This window comes from Hylobates moloch, unplaced genomic scaffold, assembly GCF_009828535.3.
Source record: "Hylobates moloch isolate HMO894 unplaced genomic scaffold, HMol_V3 SCAFFOLD_18, whole genome shotgun sequence".
In the NCBI taxonomy this organism is placed as follows: Eukaryota; Metazoa; Chordata; class Mammalia; order Primates; family Hylobatidae; genus Hylobates; species Hylobates moloch.
The window spans coordinates 30,517,368-30,541,801 of NW_026652293.1; the positions used below are offsets into that span (position 1 = coordinate 30,517,368).

General features: G+C 36.8%; 1 protein-coding gene across 1 annotated transcript in view; it reads left to right on the forward strand.

Annotated features, from left to right (window-relative positions):
- SHCBP1L (SHC binding and spindle associated 1 like) overlaps nucleotides 1–24,434 on the forward strand; it is a 52,257-nt gene that overhangs the window by 11,912 nt on the left and 15,911 nt on the right. The window contains 4 exon segments of the mRNA XM_032137532.2: nucleotides 1,067–1,281; nucleotides 2,064–2,150; nucleotides 2,223–2,441; nucleotides 11,724–11,829. Coding sequence (XP_031993423.2) covers nucleotides 1,067–1,281; nucleotides 2,064–2,150; nucleotides 2,223–2,441; nucleotides 11,724–11,829 — 627 coding nt within the window.

Sequence of the window (24,434 nt, forward strand, 5' to 3'; positions counted from 1 at the left end):
TGCTGTGAAAGATTACAAATTTGAATATGTAGTGTAGGTGCTATTCAGTTGTGAACTGGTGGGCCGTATGTAACAGCTGACCAACATGTGAAGATACTGGTACTTGATAGCCTCTTAAGGAAAATTTGCTTCCAAATTTTAAGCTGGAAAGTCACTGGAATAACTTTAAAAAAGAATTGCAATAAATGGCTTTTTAGATTTTCGTTACGTATGTTAAGAATTGTGTACAAATTGAAATGTCTGTATTGATCCTCAACCAATAAAATCTCAATTTAAAAAAAAAAAGAATTTTACTCTTTATGTCTTTTCTCCTTTTTTTTTTTTTTGGTGTTTGAATAGCCATTCTTCTACCAATGGTGTAATACAGATAGCAGGGCTTTTTTTTTTTAACATGCTTTTGTTTGTTTGTTTGTTTTTTTGTTATTATCATTGTCATTTTTATTATTTTGCTACTTTATTCAGTGCTTACTGTATGCTAGATGCCCACTGGAAGCTTATAATTATGATTTATTATATTTAACATGCTTTTATGGCAAAATTTGTTCAAAAATTTTTCGATAATATTAGCTGGGCACAGTGGCATGTTCCTGTAGTCCCAGGTCCTCAGGAGGCTGGGGTAAGAGGATGGCTTGAGCCCAGGAATTCGAGGATTAGTGTGCAATGATTATACCTGTGAATAGCCGCTGCACACTAGCCTGAGCAACCACAGTAAGACCCTGCCATATATATACACACACACACACACATACACACACACACACACACACACACACACACATTGTTTTATGAAATCTCAAAGTCAGGCAACTCAATCTTAGAAACAAATAATGTAGGAGATACAGAATTCCTTTCATGAAACTGAAAAAAATGTGTTTAAGAAGTAGGGTTTGAAAAACTATTGATAGTATATTTAATATTGATCTATAATTATTCTGTATGTTGATTGTTGAAGAATTCATAAATTTAAAAGAAGAAACTTTATAATGAGCTCATATATGAGAAAGAAATCCTGTGGTTTACTGATATTTGTAACTATATCTCTTATCTCTTATGATATTTATCTTAGGTAACTTGTGAACCATACGAAGACTCATCATCTCGTTTCAAAGTTACTGTTTCTGTTGCTGAGCCCTTTTCTTCCAACATTGCAAATATTCCAAGAGATTTGGTTGATGAGATTTTGGAGGAACTGGAACACAGTGTGCCTCTTTTGGAAGTGTATCCTGTTGAGGGACAAGATACTGATATACATGATATTGCTTTGGCCTTGGAAGTTGTCAGGTATTAGGGCCTTTACTTTTGAAAGTTAAATTTATTATATCCAAAAGTTAATGTGAAGGTTTTGCTCATATAATCACTTTATAAGCATTTAATGATTTAATTTTCACTCACTGCTGCTGGATTAAATTTGTCCATTTTAAATTAACATATTGTATTTGTAACTTTTAGTAAAAACATTTCCTTGCAGAAACATTATATATGGGTAAGGAAAAGTTTGCAATTTTTTGATCTTGCATTTTATAAAAATAAAATTTAAAAGAATTCTTGAAATAAGTAACATTAACTTCTATTCATATTTAAGCATCTTAAATTTATTAGCATTCATTTCTCAAATTTAAAGGCATTACAAATACTAGATATCATCATTCACATTATGATTGCTTCTTATAAGTTGATACAATTTGAGGGAAGCTATCCACAAACGAAATACAGAATATTTTTTGGCATGTTTTTGTTTTTCTAATGTTTTCCTCCCATACAAATTTGGTAGTATCTTACATATTATTTATTTTTTGAGCAAATAATAGCCAAAATCTATAAAATTTAGAAATGGAATTTTACCGTCCCACTCATTATCTCGTTTACCATAACCTAAAATAGAATGCAAATCATCTAACTTTTAAAGTTTTACCTTTTATTTTAGTTCACTCAAAGGTCATTTTAAAATATTTTGCTTAAGAATTAAGATTGAGGTAGAGAATTCTGACATCAGAATATCTGTTTAGCTCTAAATCAGTAGTGGCTGTTTTTGATTACTGTCATCTTAATTTGGTTTATCGTAGGTTTTTTTATGACTTTCTTTGGAGAGACTGGGATGATGAAGAAAGTTGTAAGGATTATACTGCACTTATTGAAGAAAGAATTAATTTGTAAGTATAGTTTATAAACTTATACCACACATTAGAAAAAATAAACATTGTAATTATGTTGATAATTTTCAGGTGGTGTGATATACAGGATGGAACAATACCTGGTCCTATCGCACAACGTTTTAAAAAAACTTTGGAGAAATATAAAAACAAACGTGTCGAGCTCATTGAGTATCAGAGCAATATTAAAGAAGATCCATCTGCAGCAGAGGCTGTTGAATGCTGGAAAAAATACTATGAGACAGTCATGCTCTGTGGATTATTGAAAATGTGGGAAGATTTACGCCTCCGGTAATAATTTACTCTATTTCAAATAGAAGCAAAAGTTTACATGGTTATTATTTTATCATAGCACTTAATTTGTGGTATATGTTCTGATTAAAGTGAAGTATAAAATTAGATGTTTAATTTATGAGGTAAGCACAAGGTACAACTATCAGTATTGGAAAATTATATTAGCTGAATTCACTGAAATCATTGTTTTTTTGACCAAAAGAACTCATTAATCCATTTCTTTCCTTATCTTTCATTTTAACTCTTTTGATTTTGGCCAAAGCGTAAGAAAGGAAGAGGTAGACCTCCTCTATATATAATACGTGAAGTAAATAAGATAACTGGATTATAGCTAAAAGAGTAGCAAGACACAGACAGAGTCTGTCTACAGAACAGTTTTTGAATGAAGCACAAAGACAGGTTAGATATGGTGGCTCACACCTGTAATCCCAACACTTTGAGAGGACAAGGTAGGAGGATCACTTGAGGCCAAGAGTTTGAGACCAGCCTTGGGCAGCATATTGAGGCCCCATCTCTACAATAAACAAACAAATTTTTAAAATTTAGCTAGGAATGTGGTGGGGTGTGCCTGTAGTCTCAGCTACTTGGGAGGCTGAGGCAGGAGGATCACTTGAGCAGTAGAGTTTGAGGCTGCAGTAAGCATTGATCATGCTACCGCATTCCAGCCTGGGCAACAGAGTGAGACCCTGTCTCTTTGTTGTTGTTGTTGTTGTTGTTTGTTTGTTTTTTTGACCCTGTCTCTTAAAAGAAAAAGATAATAAGAAGAAGCACAAGCCAGGCGCGGTGGCTCATGCCTGTAATCCCAGCACTTTGGGAGGCCGAGGTGGGCGGATCACCTGAGGTCAGTAGTTTGAGACCAGCCTCAACATGGAGAAACCCCATCTCTACTGAAAACACAAAATTAGCTGGGTGTGGTGGTGCATGCCTGTAATCCCAGCTACTTGGGAGGCTGAGGCAGGAGAATCGCTTGAACCTGGGAGGCGGAGGTTGCGGTGAGCCGAGATCATGCCATTGCCCTCCAGCCTGGGCAACCAGAGCGAAACTCCGTCTCAAAAAAAAAAAGAAAGAATAAGAAGCACAAAGACAAGACGGAGGACAAAAACAAGGAAACTAGAGGAATTTGAAGCTTCTGACACCTACAGCTATAGTACCCATTAAACACAACCTGGCCAGATTAATATAAAACCTCACACTAAAGACCTTTTAACCTGTTCTGTTACCTGATTTGTTATGTTGGGCTTTGAACAAGAAATTATAAGGCATGCTAAAAGGCAAGAAAAAAAAAAAACAGTTCAGAGAAACAAAGCAAATATCACAAAGAGACTCAGGTGTGATTTTGGAATTCATCAGTCAGAGAATTTAAAATTCATCAATAGCTGGGATACATGATCTATTGTGGGAAGAAATAATTAATGAGTTTAAAGATTTGTCAATAGAAACTTCCCAAACTGCAATGCAAAGAAAAAAGAATGAAAGAAACTGAAGAGAACATTTAAGAACTGTGGGACAGTTTCAAAAGGTGTTAACATATGTGTAATTGTAATACCAGAAGAAGAAGGAAGAGCAAATGGATCAGAAGAAATACTTGAATTAATAATGATGAGAATTTTCCAAAATTAAATACAGACACAAAACCACAGATCCATAAAGCTCAGAGAACACCAAACAGGATAAATATCAAAGAATCAACACCTACGCATATCATATTTAAACTGCATAAAACGACAAATAAAGAAAAAATATCTTTAAGGAAGCCAAAGTTAAAAACCCACATTACCTACTATAGTGAACAAGAATTTCTCAGAAGGAACTATGAAAATAAGATGAGAGTGGAGAGAAATATTCAAAATGTTGAAAGAACCACCAAACTAGAATTCTGTATCTAGTGAAATTATTCTTCAAATGTGAGCAAGAAATACTTGCTCAGACAAAACAAAACAAACAAACAAAACTGAGAGTTTATCATTAGTAGGCCTGTTCTGCAAGAAAGGTTAAAGGAAGTTCTTCAGGGAGAAGAAAAATGACAAAAACTCATGTCTACATATAATAAGGAACAATGTGGGAGAAGGAATAAAGGTAAAATAAATTATTTTTTTTTATTATTATTTTATTTATTTATTTTTCTGAGACAGGGTGTTGCCCTGTCACCCAGGCTGGAGTGCAGTGACGTGATCATGGTTCACTGCAGCCTCGACTTCCCAGGCTCAAGTGATCCTCTCACTTCAGTTTTCTGAGTAGCTGGGACCACAGGTGTGTGCCACCATGCCTGGCTAATGTTTTTATTTTTATTTTTGTGGAGACAGGGTCTCACTATATTGCCCTGGCTGATCTCAAACTCCTGGGCTCAAGTGATCCTCCCACCTTGACCTCCAAAGTGCTGAGATTACGGGTGTGACCCACTGTGTCCAGCCTCTATTTTTCTTATTGTTGATTGATCTAAAAGATAGCTATTTAACATAATAGTAGTAATGATTCATTAGGTAATTAAAGCTTATGGATTACTGAAATAAATGAAACAATATCATAGAAGATGGGAGGATAGAATTGGAATGCTCTGTTATATGGTATCTGCATGACATGTGAAGTAGTATAGTGTTATTTGAAAGTGGACTTAAATTAGTTAAAAATATATGTTGCAATCCTAGGGCAAATATTAATTTTTTTCTAAAAAGAAGTATAATTGATTTAAGAGAGTAGATACAATGGAACAAAATAAAATGCTAAATTAAAACTAGAAGAGGCAGGGCCAGGTGTGGTGGCTCATACCTGTAATCCCAGCATTTTGGGAGGCCAAGGTGGGCGGATCACCTGAGGTCAGGAGTCCAGACCAGCCTGATGAAACCCTATCTCTACTAAAAATACAAAAATTAGCCAGGTGTGGTGGTGCATGCCTGTAATCCCAGCTACTCAGGAGGCTGAGACACAAGAATCACTTGAATCTATGAGGTGGAGGTTGCAGTAAGCTGAGATCATGCCACTGCACTCCAGCCTGGATGACAGAATAAGACTCTGTCTCAAAAAAAAAAACAACAACAACAAAAACAAAACAAAACAAAACAAAACAAAAAAGCAACCAAAACGCTAGAAGAGGCAGAAAAGGAAAGGGAAAAAGGAAACAAAGGACAAGTGCAACCTCTGTATTAATAGAAACCAGCTACAATATAGTAAATGTTAATTATGTCAAAATAACTGTAAATGTAAATGGTCTTAATAAAAAAGCAGAGATTATGAAAATGGATTTAAGAAAACAATATCCAACTATATGTGATCTGTAAGAAACCCACTTTATAAAGGTTCAGATATGTTCAAAGTAAAGGGATGGGGAAAGATATTTCATGCTCATGCTAATTAATAAAAATCTGGTGTGGCTATATTAATTTCAGATGAAGCAGCCTTTAAGAACTAGGACAATTATCCAGGACAAAAAGGGATATTTCATGATGATAAAGGGTTTGGTTCTCCAGGAAGATGTAACAATTCCTTACCATTCCTATTCACCTTCATACTAGAAGTTTTAAATAATGCAATAAGACAAGAAAAAGAAACAAAATGTCTACGGACTGGAAAAGAAGAAATAAAACTATCTTTATTTGCAGATGACATAATTGTCTATGTAGAAAATCCCAAAGAATCAAAAAGGGACAAAACTCCTGAAACCAATAAATGAGTATAGCAAGTTTACAGGAAGCAAGGTTAATATTAAAAAATCAACTGCTTTTTTATATACCAGCAGTGAACAATTTATTTTAAATTTTAAAAATTATTGACAATAGAACCAAAAATGTGAAATACTTAGGTATATACCTAACAAAATATAGGACCTATAATGCAGAAAGCTACAATACACTGATGAAAATAAATGGAGAGATATCTTATGTTCTTGGATTGGAAGACCCAATATTTTCAAAATGTCATTTCTTCCCAACTTGATCTGTAGATCCAGTGCAATCCCAGTGAAATTCATAGCAAAATATTTTGTAGAGATTGGCAAACTGTTTCTAAAAGTCATGGGAAAGGCAGGAAACCTAGAATAGCCAAAAAGTAGAAGGACTCATACTACTCGATTTTAAGACTTACTATGAAGCTGTAGTAATCAAGACAGTATGGTATAGGTGAAAGAATAGATTAATGGAAGAGACAGATAGATCAGTGGAAGGAAATAGAGTCCATAAATAGAGTCCTTTTATAGTCCAGATTAGAGACTCCATAAGATCCACACATAGAGTGGACTGACTTGACAAAGGGCGAAAGAAATGTAATAGAAAAAGGATATCTTCTTCAACAAATGGTGCTGGAATAATTGAATATCTATATCCAAAAACGTGAACCTAGATACAGACCTTTCACAAAAATTCACTCAAAGTGGTCCATAAACCTAAACGTAAAACTCAAAACCATAAGACTCATAGGAAATTATAGATATTCTTGTGTTTGGCAGTGGGTTTTTAGGTACCACAACAGTACTTTATGTTCTGTGACAGAAAAAAGTCATAAGTTGGACTTTGTTAAAATTGAAAAGTGCTCTGAAAAATACACTATTTAGAGAATGAAGAAACTAGCCACAGATTAGGAGCAAATATTTGCATAATGCATATCTGATAGACTTGTATCTAAAATATACAAAGAGGTCATAAAACTCAAACATAACAACCCAATTAAAAATAGGCAAAGATCTGAATAGACATCTTACCAAAGAAGATATACAGACAGCAAAAAAGCATATAAAGAGATGCTCAACTTCATTTGTCATTAGTATGTTGCAGATTAAAACAGCAATGAGATGCCATTACATACCTATTAGAAATGGCTAAAATGCAAAAAGCTGATAATATTAATTGCTACTGAGAGTGTTGAGCAAAGGAACTCTCATTCTTTTTTGGTTAGAATGCAAAATGGTACTGCCTCTTTAGAGCACTGTTTGGCAGTTTCTTACAAAGTGAAACATAGTTTAACCATAGGACTCAGCAGTTGCAATGCTACTTGGTATTCACCCAATTAATTTGAAAACTTAGGTCCACATAAAAACCTACACTGAAATAAAAAGGATTACAAAGGAATAGTATAAATAAGCCAACAAATTAGATAACTTAGAATAAATGAACAGATGCCTAGTAAGAAACAATCTACCAAAAATGGTTCAAGCAGAAACGTAAATTCTGACTGGCTCTATAACAAGTTAAGTAGATTGAATTAGCAAATGAAAAACTACTCACAAAGGAAAGTCAAGGACTAGATGTCTTCACTGGTGAATTGTGACACACATTTAAAGAAGAATCAACACTAATTCTTCAAAAACTCTTCCAGAAAATAAAAGGTAACAATTTCCCAACTCATTCTGTGAGACCAATATATTATTCTGAATCCAAAAGCAAAGACATCACAAGAAAAGAAAACCTACACGAATATCACTAATGAATATAGATACAAAATCCTCAAGAAAATACTAACGAATGGAGTCCGGCAACATATAAACAGATCAGACACTATGACTAAGGTGAGATTTATCCCAGGAATCCAATGTTGTTTTAAAATATGAAAATCAATCAGTATAATAATATTAATAGAATAAAAAAACAAGACACACAGTCATCTCAATAGACACAGAAAAATCATATGACAAATTAACACCCTTTCATGATAAACACTCTAAAAAAAACTTGGAATAGAAGGCATTTTCCTCAACCTGTTTAAGGCTATCTATGAAAAACTCACAGCTAGAGTCATCATTTTTTGTGGTGAAAGAATAGATGTTTTTTCCCCCTACAATCAGGAGCATGATAAGGATATTTACTCTTGCCACTTTTATTCAAATTGTACTGGAGATTCTAGCCAGAGCAATTAGACAAGAAAAAGAAATAAAAAGCATACAGATTGGAAAGGAAGAAGTAAAATTATCTCTATTCACAGATGACATGGTCTTGTATATAGAAAATCCTATAATGAAATATTACTCAGCAATATAAAGAAGTAAATTGCTGGCCGGGTGAGGTGGCTCATGCCTGTAATCCCAGCACTTTGGAAGGCTGAGGCAGGCAGATCACAAGGTCAGGAGTTCGAGACCAGCCTGACCAACATGGTGAAACCCCGTCTCTACTAAAAATACAACAATTAGCCAGGCGTGGTGGTGTGTGCCTGAAATCCCAGCTACTCAGGAGGCTGAGGCAGGAGAATTGCTCGAACCTGGGAGGCGGAGGTTGCAGTGAGCTGAGATCACGCCACTGCACTCCAGCTTGGGTGACAGAGTGAGACTCTGTTTCAAAAAAAAAAAAAAAAAGAAGTAAATTGCTAACACACAATAACAATAACATGGATGGATCTCAAAAATAGGCTGAGTGAAAAAAGCAGACACAAAAGAATGCATAGTATATTATTCCACTTTAAAATTCCATTGAGAGGCTGAGCAGGATGGCTCACGCCTGTAATCCCAGCACTTTGGGAGGCTGAAGTGGGCAGATCACCTGAGGTCAAGAGTTCGAGACAAGCCTGGCCAATATGGCAAAACTCCATCTCTAATAAAAATACAAAAATTAACAAGGCATGGTGGCGCAGGCCAGTTGTCCCAGCTACTTGGGAAGCTGAGGCAGGAGAATCGTTTGAACCCGGGAGGCAGAGGTTGCAGTGAGCTGAGATCGTGCTGCTGAGATCGTGCCACTGCATTCCAGCCTTGGCAACAGAGCGAGACTCCGACTCAAATAAATAAATAAATAAATAAAATTCCATAAAGAGTTCCTAGAAAGGTGTGGAGCAACAGGAATTCTCACTTATTGCTGGTGGGAATGCAAAATAGTATAGTCACTTTGGAAGACAGTTTAGAAGTTCCTTACAAAACTAAAGATGCTCTTATCATATGATCCAGCTATCATATAATTACCCACGAGTTGGAAACTTATGTTCACACAAAAACCTGCACATGGTTGTTTATAGCAGCTTTATTCATAATTGCTGAAACTTGGAAGCAACCAAAATGTCCTTCAGCAGGTGAATATATAAATTGTGGTACACCCAGACAAGGAATGTTATTCAGCACTAAAAAGAAAAGACCTGTCAAGCCATGACAAGACATGGAAGAAACTTAAATGCATATTACTAAGTGAAAGAAGCCAATCTGAAAAGGCTACATACTGTATGACTCCAACTACATGACATTCTGGAAAGACAAAATTGTGGAGGCAGTAAAAAAAAAAAAAAAATTCTGTGGTTCCCAAGTATTAAGGGAGAGGCAGAGCATAGAGAATTCTTAGGGCAATGAAACTCTTCTGTCTTCTGTATTATACTATAATGGTGGCTACATGTCATTATACATTTGTCCAAACTCCTACAATGGACAACATCAAGAGTCAACTCTGATGTAAACTATGGACTTTGGGTGATAATGATGTGTCAATATAGGTTCATCGGTTGTAATGAGTGTACCACTCTGGTGCCAGATGTTGATAGTGGGGCAGGTTGTGTGTGCAGGGGGAACAAGGGATACACAGGAACTCTCTTCCTTTTGCTCAACTTTGCTGAAAATCTGAAACTGCTCTGAAAAATAAAGGCTATTAAGAAAAATTTGAAGAAAGGGACATACCTAATGACAGAAAGCAGACCAGTGTTTGTTCAGGACTGCAAAGATGCATGAGGAAACTTTTCAGTGTGATGGAAAGTGTTTATATCTTTATTATTGTGATTGAGTTAAAAGCATATATACATTTGTGAAATCTCATGGAATAGTTCACTTACAATGAATACCTTTTATGTAAATTATACCTTAATAAACTTGACTAAAAACACCTATATATACCTTTGATTTTAAAACTAAGATAGCATGATAAACTACTGTGGTTTCCTGAATGTTTAGGATGTCTTACTTTTGGAGCAGCGAATTAACTGGTATATAGCAAAAAAAAAAGTACGAATGGTTCCCCGTTTCTCAAGATCAAGACCACTTGCTTAAATAGATATAAAAATGCTGAGTGGGTTTGATTTTGAAATGTTTAATGAAACTTTTGGAGGATACTGCTATATGTTTAAATTCAGTTTTTTAATAACTTGCATAGAAAATTATTAGAAAGTTTCCTGAAATCATAAGTTTTACAAAAATATATAATAATTGAGATACAGCTCAAAAATATTGGTACTGGCCAGGCTCATGCCTGTAATCCTAGCACTTGGGGAGGCCAAGGTGGGAGGATTGCTTGAGGCCAGGAGTTCAAGACCAGCTTGGGCAATGTAATGAGACCCTGCCTCTTAAAAAAAAAAAAAAAAAAAGCCGGGCAAGGTGGCACATGCCTGTAGTCCTAGCTACTGGGGAGGCCGAGGTGGGAGGATTGCTCGAGCTGCAGTAAGCCATAATTGCACCACTGCACTCCAGGGCAAGACCCTGTCTTTAATAAAAAATATGTATATATATATACATATATATATATGTATATATATATACACACTTCAGGGCAAGACTCTGTCTTTAATAAAAAAAAATATATATATATATACACACACACACACACACACACACACACTAAAGCCACATCCTCTTAGCATAAAGCAATAATCAAAGTGCTGCAGAGAATGCAAAAGATTATACTAAAGAGATTACTGGTAAATCCATATCTACTGGAAAAAGAGTGTCCCTTTTGGCGGACAGTAATGATAAAAGCCAACAGTTATACTGAAACTTTTTATCTGACTTTCTGTTGAAGACACTTAAATGATAGAGATAGGAAACAGGAAACATAAAGAAAAGCAGGAAGAAGAGAAAGAACTAATTAGAAGTGCTGAATAGCAAACAATATAAAAACAACTAAGAGAGAAGCTGGAACAGTTCTGCTGGGAGGCCAACAGCCAACAATTTTATGGAGATAATATCCTTTGAAACAAAATGATATGTTAATTGAACATAGTATCTAAAATTAGGCATATTCGAAAATATTCTGATGCCTCCTGTCACAGGCATAACCCATCTTTGTGTGAGTCTACAACTCAATGGATTATGAAAGTACACCCAGGAAATTTTTCTACTGTATTGGAAGGTTGAGATAGCTGAGGCAATGGTTGCAGAGGGTTGCATGCAGATTTCCAGGTACTATCAATTAAAATGAAAATATTTTAGAGTTTAAGGATTTAAACATGCAGTTATCTAAAAGATCTGCTCTCAAGTTGCTCATTGCTCTCAAGGAACTTATAATTGATGAAAACTATTTCTCAAAGATGCTTAGTACCAAGTTTTTATTTAAAAGTAAGGACAAGGTCAGTCTTTTTCATGTTAATTTAATTATAACTAAATATTTTCAACTATAGAGTTCATGGACCTTTCTTTCCAAGAATTCTGAGGCGTAGGAAAGGAAAAAGAGAATTTGGAAAGACTATAACACATATTGTAGCAAAAGTGATGACTACTGAAATGGTAAGAAATAAACTATTCTTATTTGTTATTTAAGTATTAGCTGTGTATAATCGGAAAAGAAGCTCCCTGAGGGTGGAGTCCTTGTCTAATTATTAATGCCTTATTTTCTCAACTACCTCCAGCTCAGTTATTCCCATATAATAGATACTAAATAAATAAATGGTGACAACTATTTACTGAGTACTAACCTTGTAGCCAGGTACTATGTTAGTTGCTATGGTGAAGATGAGACATAAACATGAGAAAGACTGCATTTAGGGGAGACAAAATGTTGATCCAGACCCACAGTCTTCCTTCTTCACACATTTGAAAATTTCAAGCATGGTGGAAATATGGACACAAGTATATAGGCAATTACAATTATGACACAGAATGATAAATGCTATGATAAGCGTATGTACAGGGTACATGTAGGATGGGTACATAAGACAGAATTAGGAGTCTGGAAATGCTGGATAGAAGAAATAACTCAGCTGAATCCTGAAGGATGAATATAAATTTATCAAGCTCAAGAACAAACAAATGTTCTAAGCCAAAGAGCAAATATTTTCATTTCACTTGACCTCTCAGTAGCATTTCAAAGCTCTCTCATTGAAATAATCTCTTTCATTGTTTTATGTTAGTATACTTTCCTAGTTTTCATTCTCTCTAGTTACTTTTTTCTCCTGTCCTCTAAATGCTTGGTACTTGTCTTTTTTACGCACTATATTATCCTGAAGTGATTTAGCTAACCTTCTCCCATAACTTCACTTATATATACAGGTACTTTTCCAGAGTGTATTTGCATAGCCCAAACTTTTGCTCTAAGCCCCAAACCTATGTGTCCAACTGCCTATTGCTTATGACCACTTAATTGTCTCACCAGTACATCAATTAATTGTCTGCAATTAATTTCATAATCTTATTCCGTTGACTTGCTTTCATTCTGGAGTTCTCTGTTTCAATAAATGGTACCATCATCTACTTGGTTGCTAATAACAATTTTCTGGGAGTTATCTTGTTCATATTTCTCATCACTTTCATACACACTCACTTTTTTCCTTCACTCACCCCACATCCTGGGATAAGCTGTGTTGTTTCCTCTGCCAGCTGAGCCACTGTTCATCCTTCAGGTCTTGATTTAAATATTTCCACAGGAAAAGGCTTTCTCAACCTTTCATAATACATTAGACTGCTGTATACAATTATAGTACCTTGTATTTTTCCCTATTGGCACTTTCCTTTATCATGACTACATTTAACACTTTTGTGGCTATCTATTTAATGTCTGTCTCTTTCACTAGTATGTGAGCTTCGTGAGAGCAAAGAGTATTTACCACTCATCCAGTCACCTAGTATGATTCTTGGTACACGGTAGGTGCCCAGCAATTTTTGGTGAATGAATAAATTAGTGTATGTGACAAGAGAGGTTAGTACATATAAGGAACTGAAAGAAGGCCACCAAGGCTGGTGGTTAACATCTAAGAGAGTGATGAAAGATAAAGCTGGCATATTAGACAGTCTTGTCTGCTATTCTACCAATTTTTATTCTTTTCAACAAAATTTAATTTTCCTTTTAATTACTTATTGGAGCATATTATTCAATCATGTTGATTATTCTACCAACATCTTTATAAACACCTTTTAAAACATCTTTTTAAAAAGGTATAAATCTTGCTTTTATCCTCAGCTTTATTTTGTCATTTTTATTTTTACTTCTCCTTTTCACTTTTAAATAGGTCCTGGCTTTATTCACTTTCTTATATGACAGAAATTTCTATGATTTTTTTTGTTCAGTGCTTTGCAATCCTGTTTTCATTTGTGTAGTTATACCTAAACTTTGGAGGCCAGAATAATTAGAGGGAGACTACTGTGAGGAGAAAGTATCATCAGCTTCCACTTTACTTAGACCTTGGATTTTAGATTTACTTTTGAGGTTCATGAAATATTATAGTTTGATAGTAGTATAGCTGTGCATATAAGCTTTCTTTTTTTTTTTTTTTGAGACGGAGTCTCGCTCTGTCGCCCAGGCTGGAGTTCAGTGGCACAATCTCGGCTCACTGCAAGCTCCGCCTTCCGGGTTCCTCCTGAGTAGCTGGGACTACAGGCGCCCGCCACTACGCCCGGCTAATTTTTTGTATTTTTAGTGGAGACGGGGTTTCACCCCATTAGCCAGGATGGTCTCGATTTCCTGACCTCGTGATCTGCCCTCCTCAGCCTCCCAAAGTGCTGGGATTACAGGCGTGAGCCACCGCTCCCGGCTGCTGTGCATATAAGTTTTAACAATTTCTTCATCTTTGAAGGTTTTTGACTGAGAATTCTTGTTCTATACCCACCCCTTAGATGCAGTTTATTCATGCCCATCATCTTATGTTGGTAATCTTTATAAGCAGTGCAGTGGAAAGGCATGGACTTTGTAGTTAAGTACCCAATGTTCAAATACCCTATCTGAGACCACTTAATAAGTAATCTTAGGCAAAGCGCATAACCTCTAAGCCTCAATTTCCTTACTTGTGGAATGCTTTAAAAAGAGAGAGAGAAAAATATATATATATATACACATATATATACTGTGCCAGTTAAAAGCATGGGCTCTAAAGACAAATTGCCTGGATTCTTGGTTTTGCCACTTACTAGTTAGGTGATTTTCAGCCAATTATTTAACCCATCTGTACTTTAGTTTCTCATATGTAAAATTGGGATAATAATCCTATGTTCCATATTTATAGAGTTGTTGTAAAGATTAAATGAGTTTATATTTGTAATATGCTCAGTATAATGCCCAGCACATAGTAAGTGCTCAATAAATGTTTACCACTTGTTTCAGTTTCTGAACTAAAGTTGAACATTAGTCATTCTCCCAGATCTAGGAGAAACAGTGGTATCCCCATTGTGTATCAAAGGCCTTTATCCTCTTGTTGATCACAGGCTGTTCCTTCTTTCAATCTAGGGATGGTATATTGTGATGTTGGAGAACACAGACTTTAAGATCATAAAAACCTGGATTTGATTCACAGTTTTGCTTCTTAATATTTCTATGAGATTAAACAAATTACATGGTTTCTCTTATTTCCTCATCTGTAAAAGAGAATAATGAAGTCTGTCCCATAGAGTGTTAGGCTTAAGTGAAATAATTTATATAAATCTTTTAGCAAAATGCCTAGCACATAAATAAATGTCAACTGATATTATTATTACTATTTTGCAGTTTATATCCCAATAGTATAGTCATCATTTTTGCCAGATTTTTCCTGAAGTGCTACAGAAGGTGATAACCACGTCTGAAAATATACAAAGTACAAAGAAGAATTTAATCAGTTTTCTTCCATCTGTACTGCTGATTCTGTTGCCATCTGCCTCCTCAGAGACAGTGTGCTCTCGGTTATTCCTTCTTTCTTTTTGTATCTTTTTTCCTTTCTTAAAAAACTTGAGGTGAAATTTACATAGCAAAATTAACTGTTTTAAAGTGACATTCAGTGACATTTAGTAGAGTCACAATGCTGTGTACATCTGTCTGGTTCCCAACCATTTTCATTACCCAAAACCAGAACCCCATACCTCCATTTCCCCTTTCCCCCAGCTCCTGACAACCAACCATCTGCTATCTCTGTAGATTTATGATTCTGGATATTTCATATAAATGGAATCATAAAATATCTGACCTTTATGTCTGGCTTCTTTCATCTAGCATGATGTTTTTAAGGTTCATCCACATTGTAGCATTTATCAGTACTTCATTCATTTTTCTGGCTGAATAATATCCCATTGTATGTATATACAACGATCTGCTTATATATTCATCAGTTGGTGGACATCTGAGTTGTTTCTGCCTTTTGACTATTAGGGAAAGTGGGGCTGTGAACATCTGTATACAAGAGTTTGTCTGACTACCTGTTTTCGATTCTTTGGGGTATATACCTAAGACTAGAATTACTGGGTCATATGTGCAACTTTATGAGGAATTGCCAAACTGTTTTCCACAGGGACTGAAACATTTCACATTGTCATCTGCAAAGTATTAGAGTTCCAATTTCTCCAGTCCTCACCAAAACTTTTATCTTTTTTTATTATTTATTTTTTATCTTTCTTTTATTTTTAAAATTACAGTGATCCTAGTGAGTGTGAAGTGGTATTTCATTGTAGTTTTGATTTTCATTTATCTAATGACTAATGATGTTGAAGATGTTGAACATCTTTCCATAGACTTGTTGGCCATTTGTTTATCTTCCTTGGAGTAACGTCTATTAAATTCATATCCCATTTTGTAATTGGGTTGTCTTCTTGTTATTGACTATAAGAGTAATTTATATATTCTGAATACTAGACTTATTAGATATATGCTCTGCAAATTTTTACCCCCATTCCTTAGGCCTTTTCACTTCCTTTTGTGCTCTTTATTGCCACTTAGGGGATGCTAGGAGCATTGCCTGCCCATGATCACTGTCATTGCCATTAACCTTATTCACTATTTAATACGCGATCCCTCTTGCTCCCCCTTTCTTTCTTTTTTCCCTTCTTTCCTTCCTTTCCTTCTCTTCCTTCCTTTCCTTCCCTTCCTTCCCTTCCTCCCCTTCCTTCCTTCCTTCCTTCCGTCTCTCTCCCCTTCCTTCCTTCCTTCCTTCCTTCCTTCCTTCCTTCCTTCCTTCCTTCCTTCCTTCCTCCTTCCTTCCTTCCTTCCTTCCTTCCTTCCTTCCTTCCTTCCTTCCTCCCTTCCTCCCTCCCTCCCCCACCTCCCTCTCTTTCTCTCTTTCTTTCTTTTGTACTTGGATCGGAATAGCACTGAATCTGTACATTGCTTTGGGCAGCATGGTCATTTTAACAACATTGATTCTTTTGGCGGGGCGCGGTGGCTCACACCTGTAATCCCAGCACTTTGGAAGGCCAAGGAGGGCTGATCACAAGGTCAGGAGATCAAGACCATCCTGGCTGACAAGGTGAAACCCCATCTCTACTAAAAATACAAAAAATTAGCCGGGCATTGTAGCGGGCGCCTGTAGTCCCAGCTACTCGGGAGGCTGAGGCAGGAGAATGGCATGAACCCAGGAGGCGGAGCTTGCGGTGAGCAGAGATCGCGCCATTGCACTCCAGCCTGGGCGGCAGAGCGAGACTCCGTCTCGAAACAACAACAACAACAAAAAAACCTGTCTTGATTCTTCTTATTCTTGAGCATGGAATGTTTTTCCATTTGTTTGTGTTGTCTCTTAATTCTTTCAACAGCATTTTGTAGATCTGCGATTCTTATTGTAGAGCTTTTTCACTTCTCTCTTTAGCTGTATTCCTAGATATTTTATTTTGTGTGTGTGGCTATTGTGAATGGGATTGTGTTCTTGATTTAGTTCTTCAGCTTGGACATTGTTGGTATATAGAAATGCTATGGATTTTTGTACATTGATTTTCGTATCCTGAAACTTTGCTAAAGTTGTTTATCAGATCTAGAAGCTTTTGGGTAGAGGCTATGGGGTTTTCTAGATATAAAATCATATAGTCTCTAAAGAGATAATTTGACTTCCCCTCTTCCTATTTGGATGCCTTTTATTTCTGTCTTTTGCCTGATTGTCTTTTACCTGATTGCTCCAGTACTGTGTTGAATAGAAGTGGTAAGAGTGGGTATCATTGTCTTGTTTTTCAAGGGGAACGCTTCCAGCTTTTGCCCATTCAGTATGATGTTGGCTGTGGGTTTGTCATAGATGGCTCTTGTTATCTTGAGGTATATTCCTTAAGTGCCTAGCTTGTTGAGAGTTTTTAAGATGAATAGATGTTGAATTTGTAGAAAGCCTTTTCAGCATCTGTTGAGATGATCATGTGGTTTTTGCTTTTAGTTCTGTTTGTGTGCTGAATCACATTTATTGATTTTTGTATGTTGAACCAACCTTGCATAAAGCTAATGTTATCATGGTGGATTAGCTTTTTGACTAATGGCCACTTAGGTCATTGATGTGCTACGAGATTCAGTGTGTTAATATTTTGTTGAGGATATTTGCGTCTGTGTTCACTAGGAATATTGGCTTGAAGTTTAATTTTTTTGATGCTTCTGCCAGGTTTTGGTATCAGAATCATGCTGGCCTCGGAAAATGAGTTAGGGAGGAGTCCTTCCTCCTCAATGTTTTGGAATAGTTTCAGTAGGATTGGTAGCAACTTTTATACATCTGGTAGAATTCAGCTGTAAATTTGTCTCGTTCAGGGCTTTTTCTGATTGGTAGGTAGGCTCTTTATTACCGATTCAGTTTTGGAACTCATTATTAGTCTGTTTAGGGTTTCAGTTTCTTCCTGGTTCAATCTTGGGAGATTGTATGTTTGCAGGAATTCATCCATTTCCTTCAGATTTTCTAGTTTTTGTGCATAGAGATGTTTGTAATAGCCTCTGAGGGTTTTTTCGTATTTCTGTGGTGTCAGTAGTAATGTCCTTTTTGTTGTTTCTGGTTGTGTTTATTTGGATATTGTCTCTTAGTCTAGCTGGCAGTCTATCTTATTTATTCTTTCAAAAAACAAAGGTTTTGTTGATCTTTTGTATAGTTTTTCACATCTCAAATTCATTCAGTTCAGCTCTAATTTTGGTTATTTTTCTTCTTCCAGCTTTGGGATTGGTTTATTCTTATTTTTCTAGTTTCTCCAGGTGTGATGTTAGGTTGTCAATTTGAGATCTTTCTAACCTTTTGATGTGAGCGATTAGCAGAATAAACTCCTCTTAACACTACTTTAGCTGTGTCTCAGAGTTTCTGGTATGTTATATCCTTGTTCTCATTAGTTTCAAAGAATTTTTTGATTTTTTGATTTCTGCGTTAATTTCATGACCCAAAAGTCATTCAGGAGCAGATTGCCTAATTTCCAAGTAATTGTATGATTTTGAAAGGTCTTCTTAGTATTGATTTCTTTTTTTTTTTTTTTTTTAGACGGAGTCTTGCTCTGTCACCCAGGCTGCAGTGCAGTGGCGTGATCTTGGCTCACTGCAACCTCCACCTTCCAGATTCAAGCGATTCTCCTGCCTTGGCCTCCCAAGTAGCTAGGATTACAGGCGTGCACCACCATGCCTGGCTAATTTTTTGTGTTTTTAGTAGAAATGGGATTTCACCATGTTGGCCAGGCTGGTCTCGAACTCCTGACCTCAGGTGATCTGACCTCAGGTGATCTGTAGATGTCTGTTAGGTCCATTTGGTCAAGTTTCGAGTTCAGGTCTCAAACATCTTTCTTAATTTTCTGCCTCAATTATCTGTCTAATACTGTCAGGGGGTGTTGAAGTCTTGCACTGCTATTGTGTGGTTATCTAAGTCTCCTCATAGGTTTCTAAGAACTTGTTTTATGAATCTGGGTGCTCCAGTGTTGGGACTATATATATTTAAGATAGTTAATTCTTCTTGTTGAATCAAACCCTTTATCATTATGTAATGCCATTCTTTGTCTTTTTAAAATCATTCTTGGTTTAGAGACTATTTTGTCTGAAATTAAAATAGTAACCCCTGCTTCTTTTGGTTTTCCATTTGCTTGGTAGATTTTTCTCCATCTTTTTGCTTTGAGCCTATGGGTGTCATTGCATGTGAAATGGATTTCTTTTTTTTGGAACTGAGTCTTTCTCGTCACCTAGGCTGGAGTGCAGTGGCGTGATCTCAGCTCACTGCAATCTCTGCCTCCTGCCTCAGCCTCCCAAGTAGCTGGGATCACAGGCACGTTGCCACTGCGCCTGGTTAATTATTGTATTTTTAGTAGAGATGGGGTTCTGCCATGTTGGCCAGGCTGGTCTCGAATTCCTGACCTCAGGTGATCTACCTTCCTTGGCCTCCCAAAGTGCTGGGATTATAGGTGTGAGCCACCACGCCCTGCCTGAGATGGATTTCTTGAAGACAGCATACAGTTGAGTCTTCCTTCTTTATCTAACTTGCCACTTTGTGCCTTTTAAGTATGGCATATAACCCATTTACTTTCAATGTTAATATTAATATGTGCAGATTTGATCCTGTCAAAACAAACCTAACAAACCTATTAGCTCGTTGTTATGCAGACTTGATAGTGCAGTTACTTTATAGTGTGGTCTATGTCCTTAAGTGTGTTTTTGTGGTGGCAAATAACAGTCTTTCATTTCCATGTTTAGCACTCCCTTAAGGACCTCTTGTAAGGTCTGGTGGTAATGAATTTTCTTAGCATTTTCTTACCTTCACTTATGAAGCTTAGTTTGAGTAGATATGAAATTCTTGGTTGGAGTTTCTTTTCTTTAAGATTGCTGAATATAGGCCCCCAATCTCTTCTGGCTTGCAGGATTTCTGCTGAAAGGTCCACTGTTAGCTTGATAGACTTCCCTTTGTAGGTGACCTGCCTCTCCTCTCTAGCTGCCTTTAATATTTTTTCTTTCACGTTGACCTTGAAGAATCTGATGACTATGTCTTGGGGATGGTCATTTTGTATAGTATCTCATAGGGGTACTCTGCTTTTTCTGAATTTGAATGTCAACCTCTCTGGAGAGTTCGGAAATTTTTCATGTACAGTATCCTGAAATATGTTTGCTTGCTTTCTCTCCCTCTGTTTTAGGGATGCCAATGAGTCGTAGGTTTGGTCTCTTTACATAATCCCATATTTGTCAGAGGTTTTGTTCATTCTTTTTTATTATTTTTTCTTTATTTTTGTTGGACTAGTCTTCAAGCTCTGAGATTCTTTCCTCAGCCTTGTCTATTCTGCTATTAATACTTCCAATTATTGGAGTGAGTTTTTCAGCTCCATCAGTTCAGTTTGATTCTTTCATAAAGTGACTGTTTCATCTTCCAGCTCTTGTATTGTTTATTGGATTCGTTAGATTCTTTGGATTGGGTTTCAACTTTCTCCTAAATCTTGATGATCTTTGTTCATATCCAGATTCTGTATTCTGTCTGTCATTTCAGCCTGGTTAAGAACCATTGATGGGGAATTAGTGTGGTTGTTTGGTGGTAAGAAGACACTCTGGCTTTTTAAGTTGCCAGAATTCTTGCACTGCTTTTTTCGCATCTGCTTGGGCCGATGTTCCTTTGAAGTTGATGTCCTTTGGATGGGGTTTTTTTGCTTTTATATTTTTTGATGCATGTGAGGGTTTTACTGTGGTATAAGGTGGGTTCAGTCAACTGGCTTCATTTCTGGAAGATGTCAGGGGTCCAATTCTCACCTCAGTACTACTGGGCTGCATGCGCAACCCTGGGAGGCTGGTACCAGGCCCACAGCACAGGTTTGTTCTCTGGCCTTTCAAGGTTAATCACCTGCTGCAGTGGAGGGTCTGAGGTGTTCACAGTCTGCTGGTGACAACACTTCGATGGTGAGTGCTGAGAAAAGCCCTTTGTTGGGGCAGTGGCAGCAGGTCTGCGCTCCTGCATATGTGCCAACAGTGGCAGCGGTGCAGCAGGGTGTGCATGTGTCAGAAGGGGCGGGGTGCCAGCGAGGGTGGGACAGTGGTGTTTGTATGTATGCATTAGTGCTAGTGGTGGCAGGACAACAAGGTGTGCATGCACGTGTGCTGGTAGGGGAGGGGTGGTGACATCTGCCTGCATGTGTGCACTTCCAAAGCAGTGGGGGATGATGTGGTAGGGGGAGGCTGTGTGGATCCCTTCCTTGATTTAATATGTTACAACAAGCAAGTCATGGCCTCCAACTTTCAGATCTTTATCAAGTTTTGTAACAATAAGAAACATGGATCCATAGTTAGAAAATTCAATAAATATTAAAACAAACACCCAGTTTGATCTTCCTCCGTGAATGACCATTCCAGTTTTATGCCTATAATTGAAATTAGCTTTGACCCATTGACCTGCCCAAAATTACCTTATCCCTCACCCAGTGGTCTATGCATGGTGCCTAGGCTTTTTTACATTCTTGATAATGTCCCTTGATGCCTTACAGTTTTTAACTTTGAGGAAATTCAGCTGCTTTGGTTTGGATGTTTTTGCCCCCCTCCAAAACTCAAGTTTTGGAAACTTAATCCTCAACACAACAGAGTTGGGAGATGGGGCGTAATGGGAGGTATTGCAAGAGGATGGGGCCCTCGCGAATGGATCAATGCCCCTATAAAAAGGAATTATGGGAGCCGGTTCTCCCTCTGTTATTCTTCTGCCATGTGAAGACAGAGTTCCTCTCCAGAGTTCTTGCCTTTTGCCATGTGAGGATCCAAGTGGCAGGCAAGGTGCCATCTTGGAAGAGAATGGCCTCACCAGACACCAAACCTGCCAGTGCCTTGACCTTAGACTTCCTAGCCTCCAGAACTGTAAGCTAATAAATTTCTTTTATAAATTACACAGTCTGTAGCATTCTGTTATACAGCAGCACAGATAGACTAAGGCAGAAATTTATTTTTTCTTTTGTTACTCATGCTTTTGTACCATACCTTAGAATCCGCTGCCAAGTTCAAGATCATGAAGATTTACCCTTATGGTTTTTCCTAAGAATTTTATGGTTTTAGCTCTTATATATAGGTTGTTAATCAATTTTGAGTTAATTTTTGTATATGGTGTTGGGTTTGGGTTCAGCTTTATCCTTTTGCGTGTAGATACTTATTTGTCCCAACACCATTTGTTGAAGAGACTATTCTTTCCCCATTGAATGATCTTGTAACCCTTGTTGAAAATCGCTTGCCCATAATTGGGTTTATTTCTGGATTTTCAGTTCTATCCCACTGGTCTATATGCCTATCTTTATGCTAGTACCACACTATTTTATTACTGTGGCTTTGTAGTAAGTTTTGGAATCAGAAGAGTGAGTCTTCCACTTTGTTCTTTTTCAGTATTGTTTGGCTGTTCAGGGTCCCTTGCAATTCATTACTAATTTGAAGATGAGCATGTTCATTTCTTCAGAAAAAAAGGCTATTGAAATTCTGATAGGGATTACATTGATCTGTAGATCAATGTAAGTAGTATTGCTATTTTAGCAATATTAAAATCTTCCAATCCATGAACATGGGATGGCTTTCCATCTATTTAGACCTTCTTTAATTTCTTTGAGCAATGGTTTGTAGTTTCAGTATACAAGTCCTTCACCTCCTTGGTTTACATTATTTCTAGGCATTTTATTATTTTGGGTGCTATTGTAAATGGAATTTTCTTAATTTTCTTTTCGGATTGTTTATTACTGATATATAAAAACGAAACTGATTTTGTGTTCTGATTTTGCATCCTTCAACTTTGCTGAGTTTGTTTATTAGCTATCATATGTTTTTGGTGCATTCCTTGGAGACATATATGTGTGTGTATATATATGTGTATATATATGTGTGTATATATATGTATGGGTGTGTGTATACACACATGTACACATATGTATGGGTGTGTGTATACACACATGTACACATATGAATGGGTGTGTGCATACACACATACGCATATATATGGGTGTGTGTATATACACACACGTACACATATGTATAGATGCGTATATATATACACATGCACACACATGTACACATATATATCCTATATATAGGATCATGTCATCTGCAAACAGTGAGTTTTACTTCCTCCTTTACAATTTGGATATATTTTATTTCTTTTTGCCTAGTTGCTCTGGCTAGGATGTCTGGTTCAATGTTGAACAGCAGTGGCAAAAGTGGGCATCATTGTCTTTTCTGATACTAGGGGGTGTTATTGGCAGAACTGTGTCCCTCCAAAATTCATATATTGAAGTCCTTACCCCATGGTAAGAACTGAAAATCCAGGAATAAACCCAATTATGGGCAAGCGATTTTCAACAAGGGTTACAAGATCATTCAATGGGGAAAGAATAGTCTTTTCAACAAATGGTGTTGTGACAAATAAGTATCTACATGCAAAAGGATAAAGCTGAACCCAAACCCAACACCATGGGGTAAGGACTTCAATATATGAAGTCCTTTTTACATTTTAAACATGCTTAAAATGTAAGCATATTTGGCGAGCAAGTGTTTAGAGAGACGATTAAATTAAAATGAGGCCATTAGGGTTGGCCCTACTCCAATCTGACTGATATCCTTTAAAGAAAGGAAATTTGGACACAGAAAAAGACATCGGAGTGCATGTGCACAGAAGGATGATCATGTGAAGAGGGAGCAAAACCACAACCACCTGCAAGCTGAGAGAGGCTTTCTGAGAAGAAACCAAATCTGTTGACATCTTGATCGTGGGCTTCCATCCTCCAGAACTGTAAGAAAATAAATTTCTGGCCAGGCGCAGTGACTCACGCCTGTAATCCCAGCACTCTGGGAGGCCGAGGTGGGTGGATCACTTGAAGTCAGGAGTTCGAGATCAGCCTGGCCAACATGGTGAAACCCCACCTCTACTAAAAATACAGAAATTAGCTGGGCATAGCTTTTTCTGCATCAATTGAGATTATTGTGTAATTTATTTTTCCCCTTCATTCTATTAATGTGGTGTGTTATGATTGATTTTTGTATATTAAATCACTCTTGCATTCTTGGAATAAATCTCACTTCATCATCGTGTATAACCTTTTAAATATGTTGTTGAGTTCAGTTTGCTAGGATTTATTGAGGATTTTTGCATTTATATTCAAAAGGAATATTGCTCTATAGTTTTCTTTTCTTCTGGTATTTTTGTCTAGCTTTGTTATCAGATAATGCTGGCCTGAGAATTAGGAAGTGTTCTCACAGATTTTGGAGGAATTTGGGAAAGATTGGTGTTAATTCTTTTTTT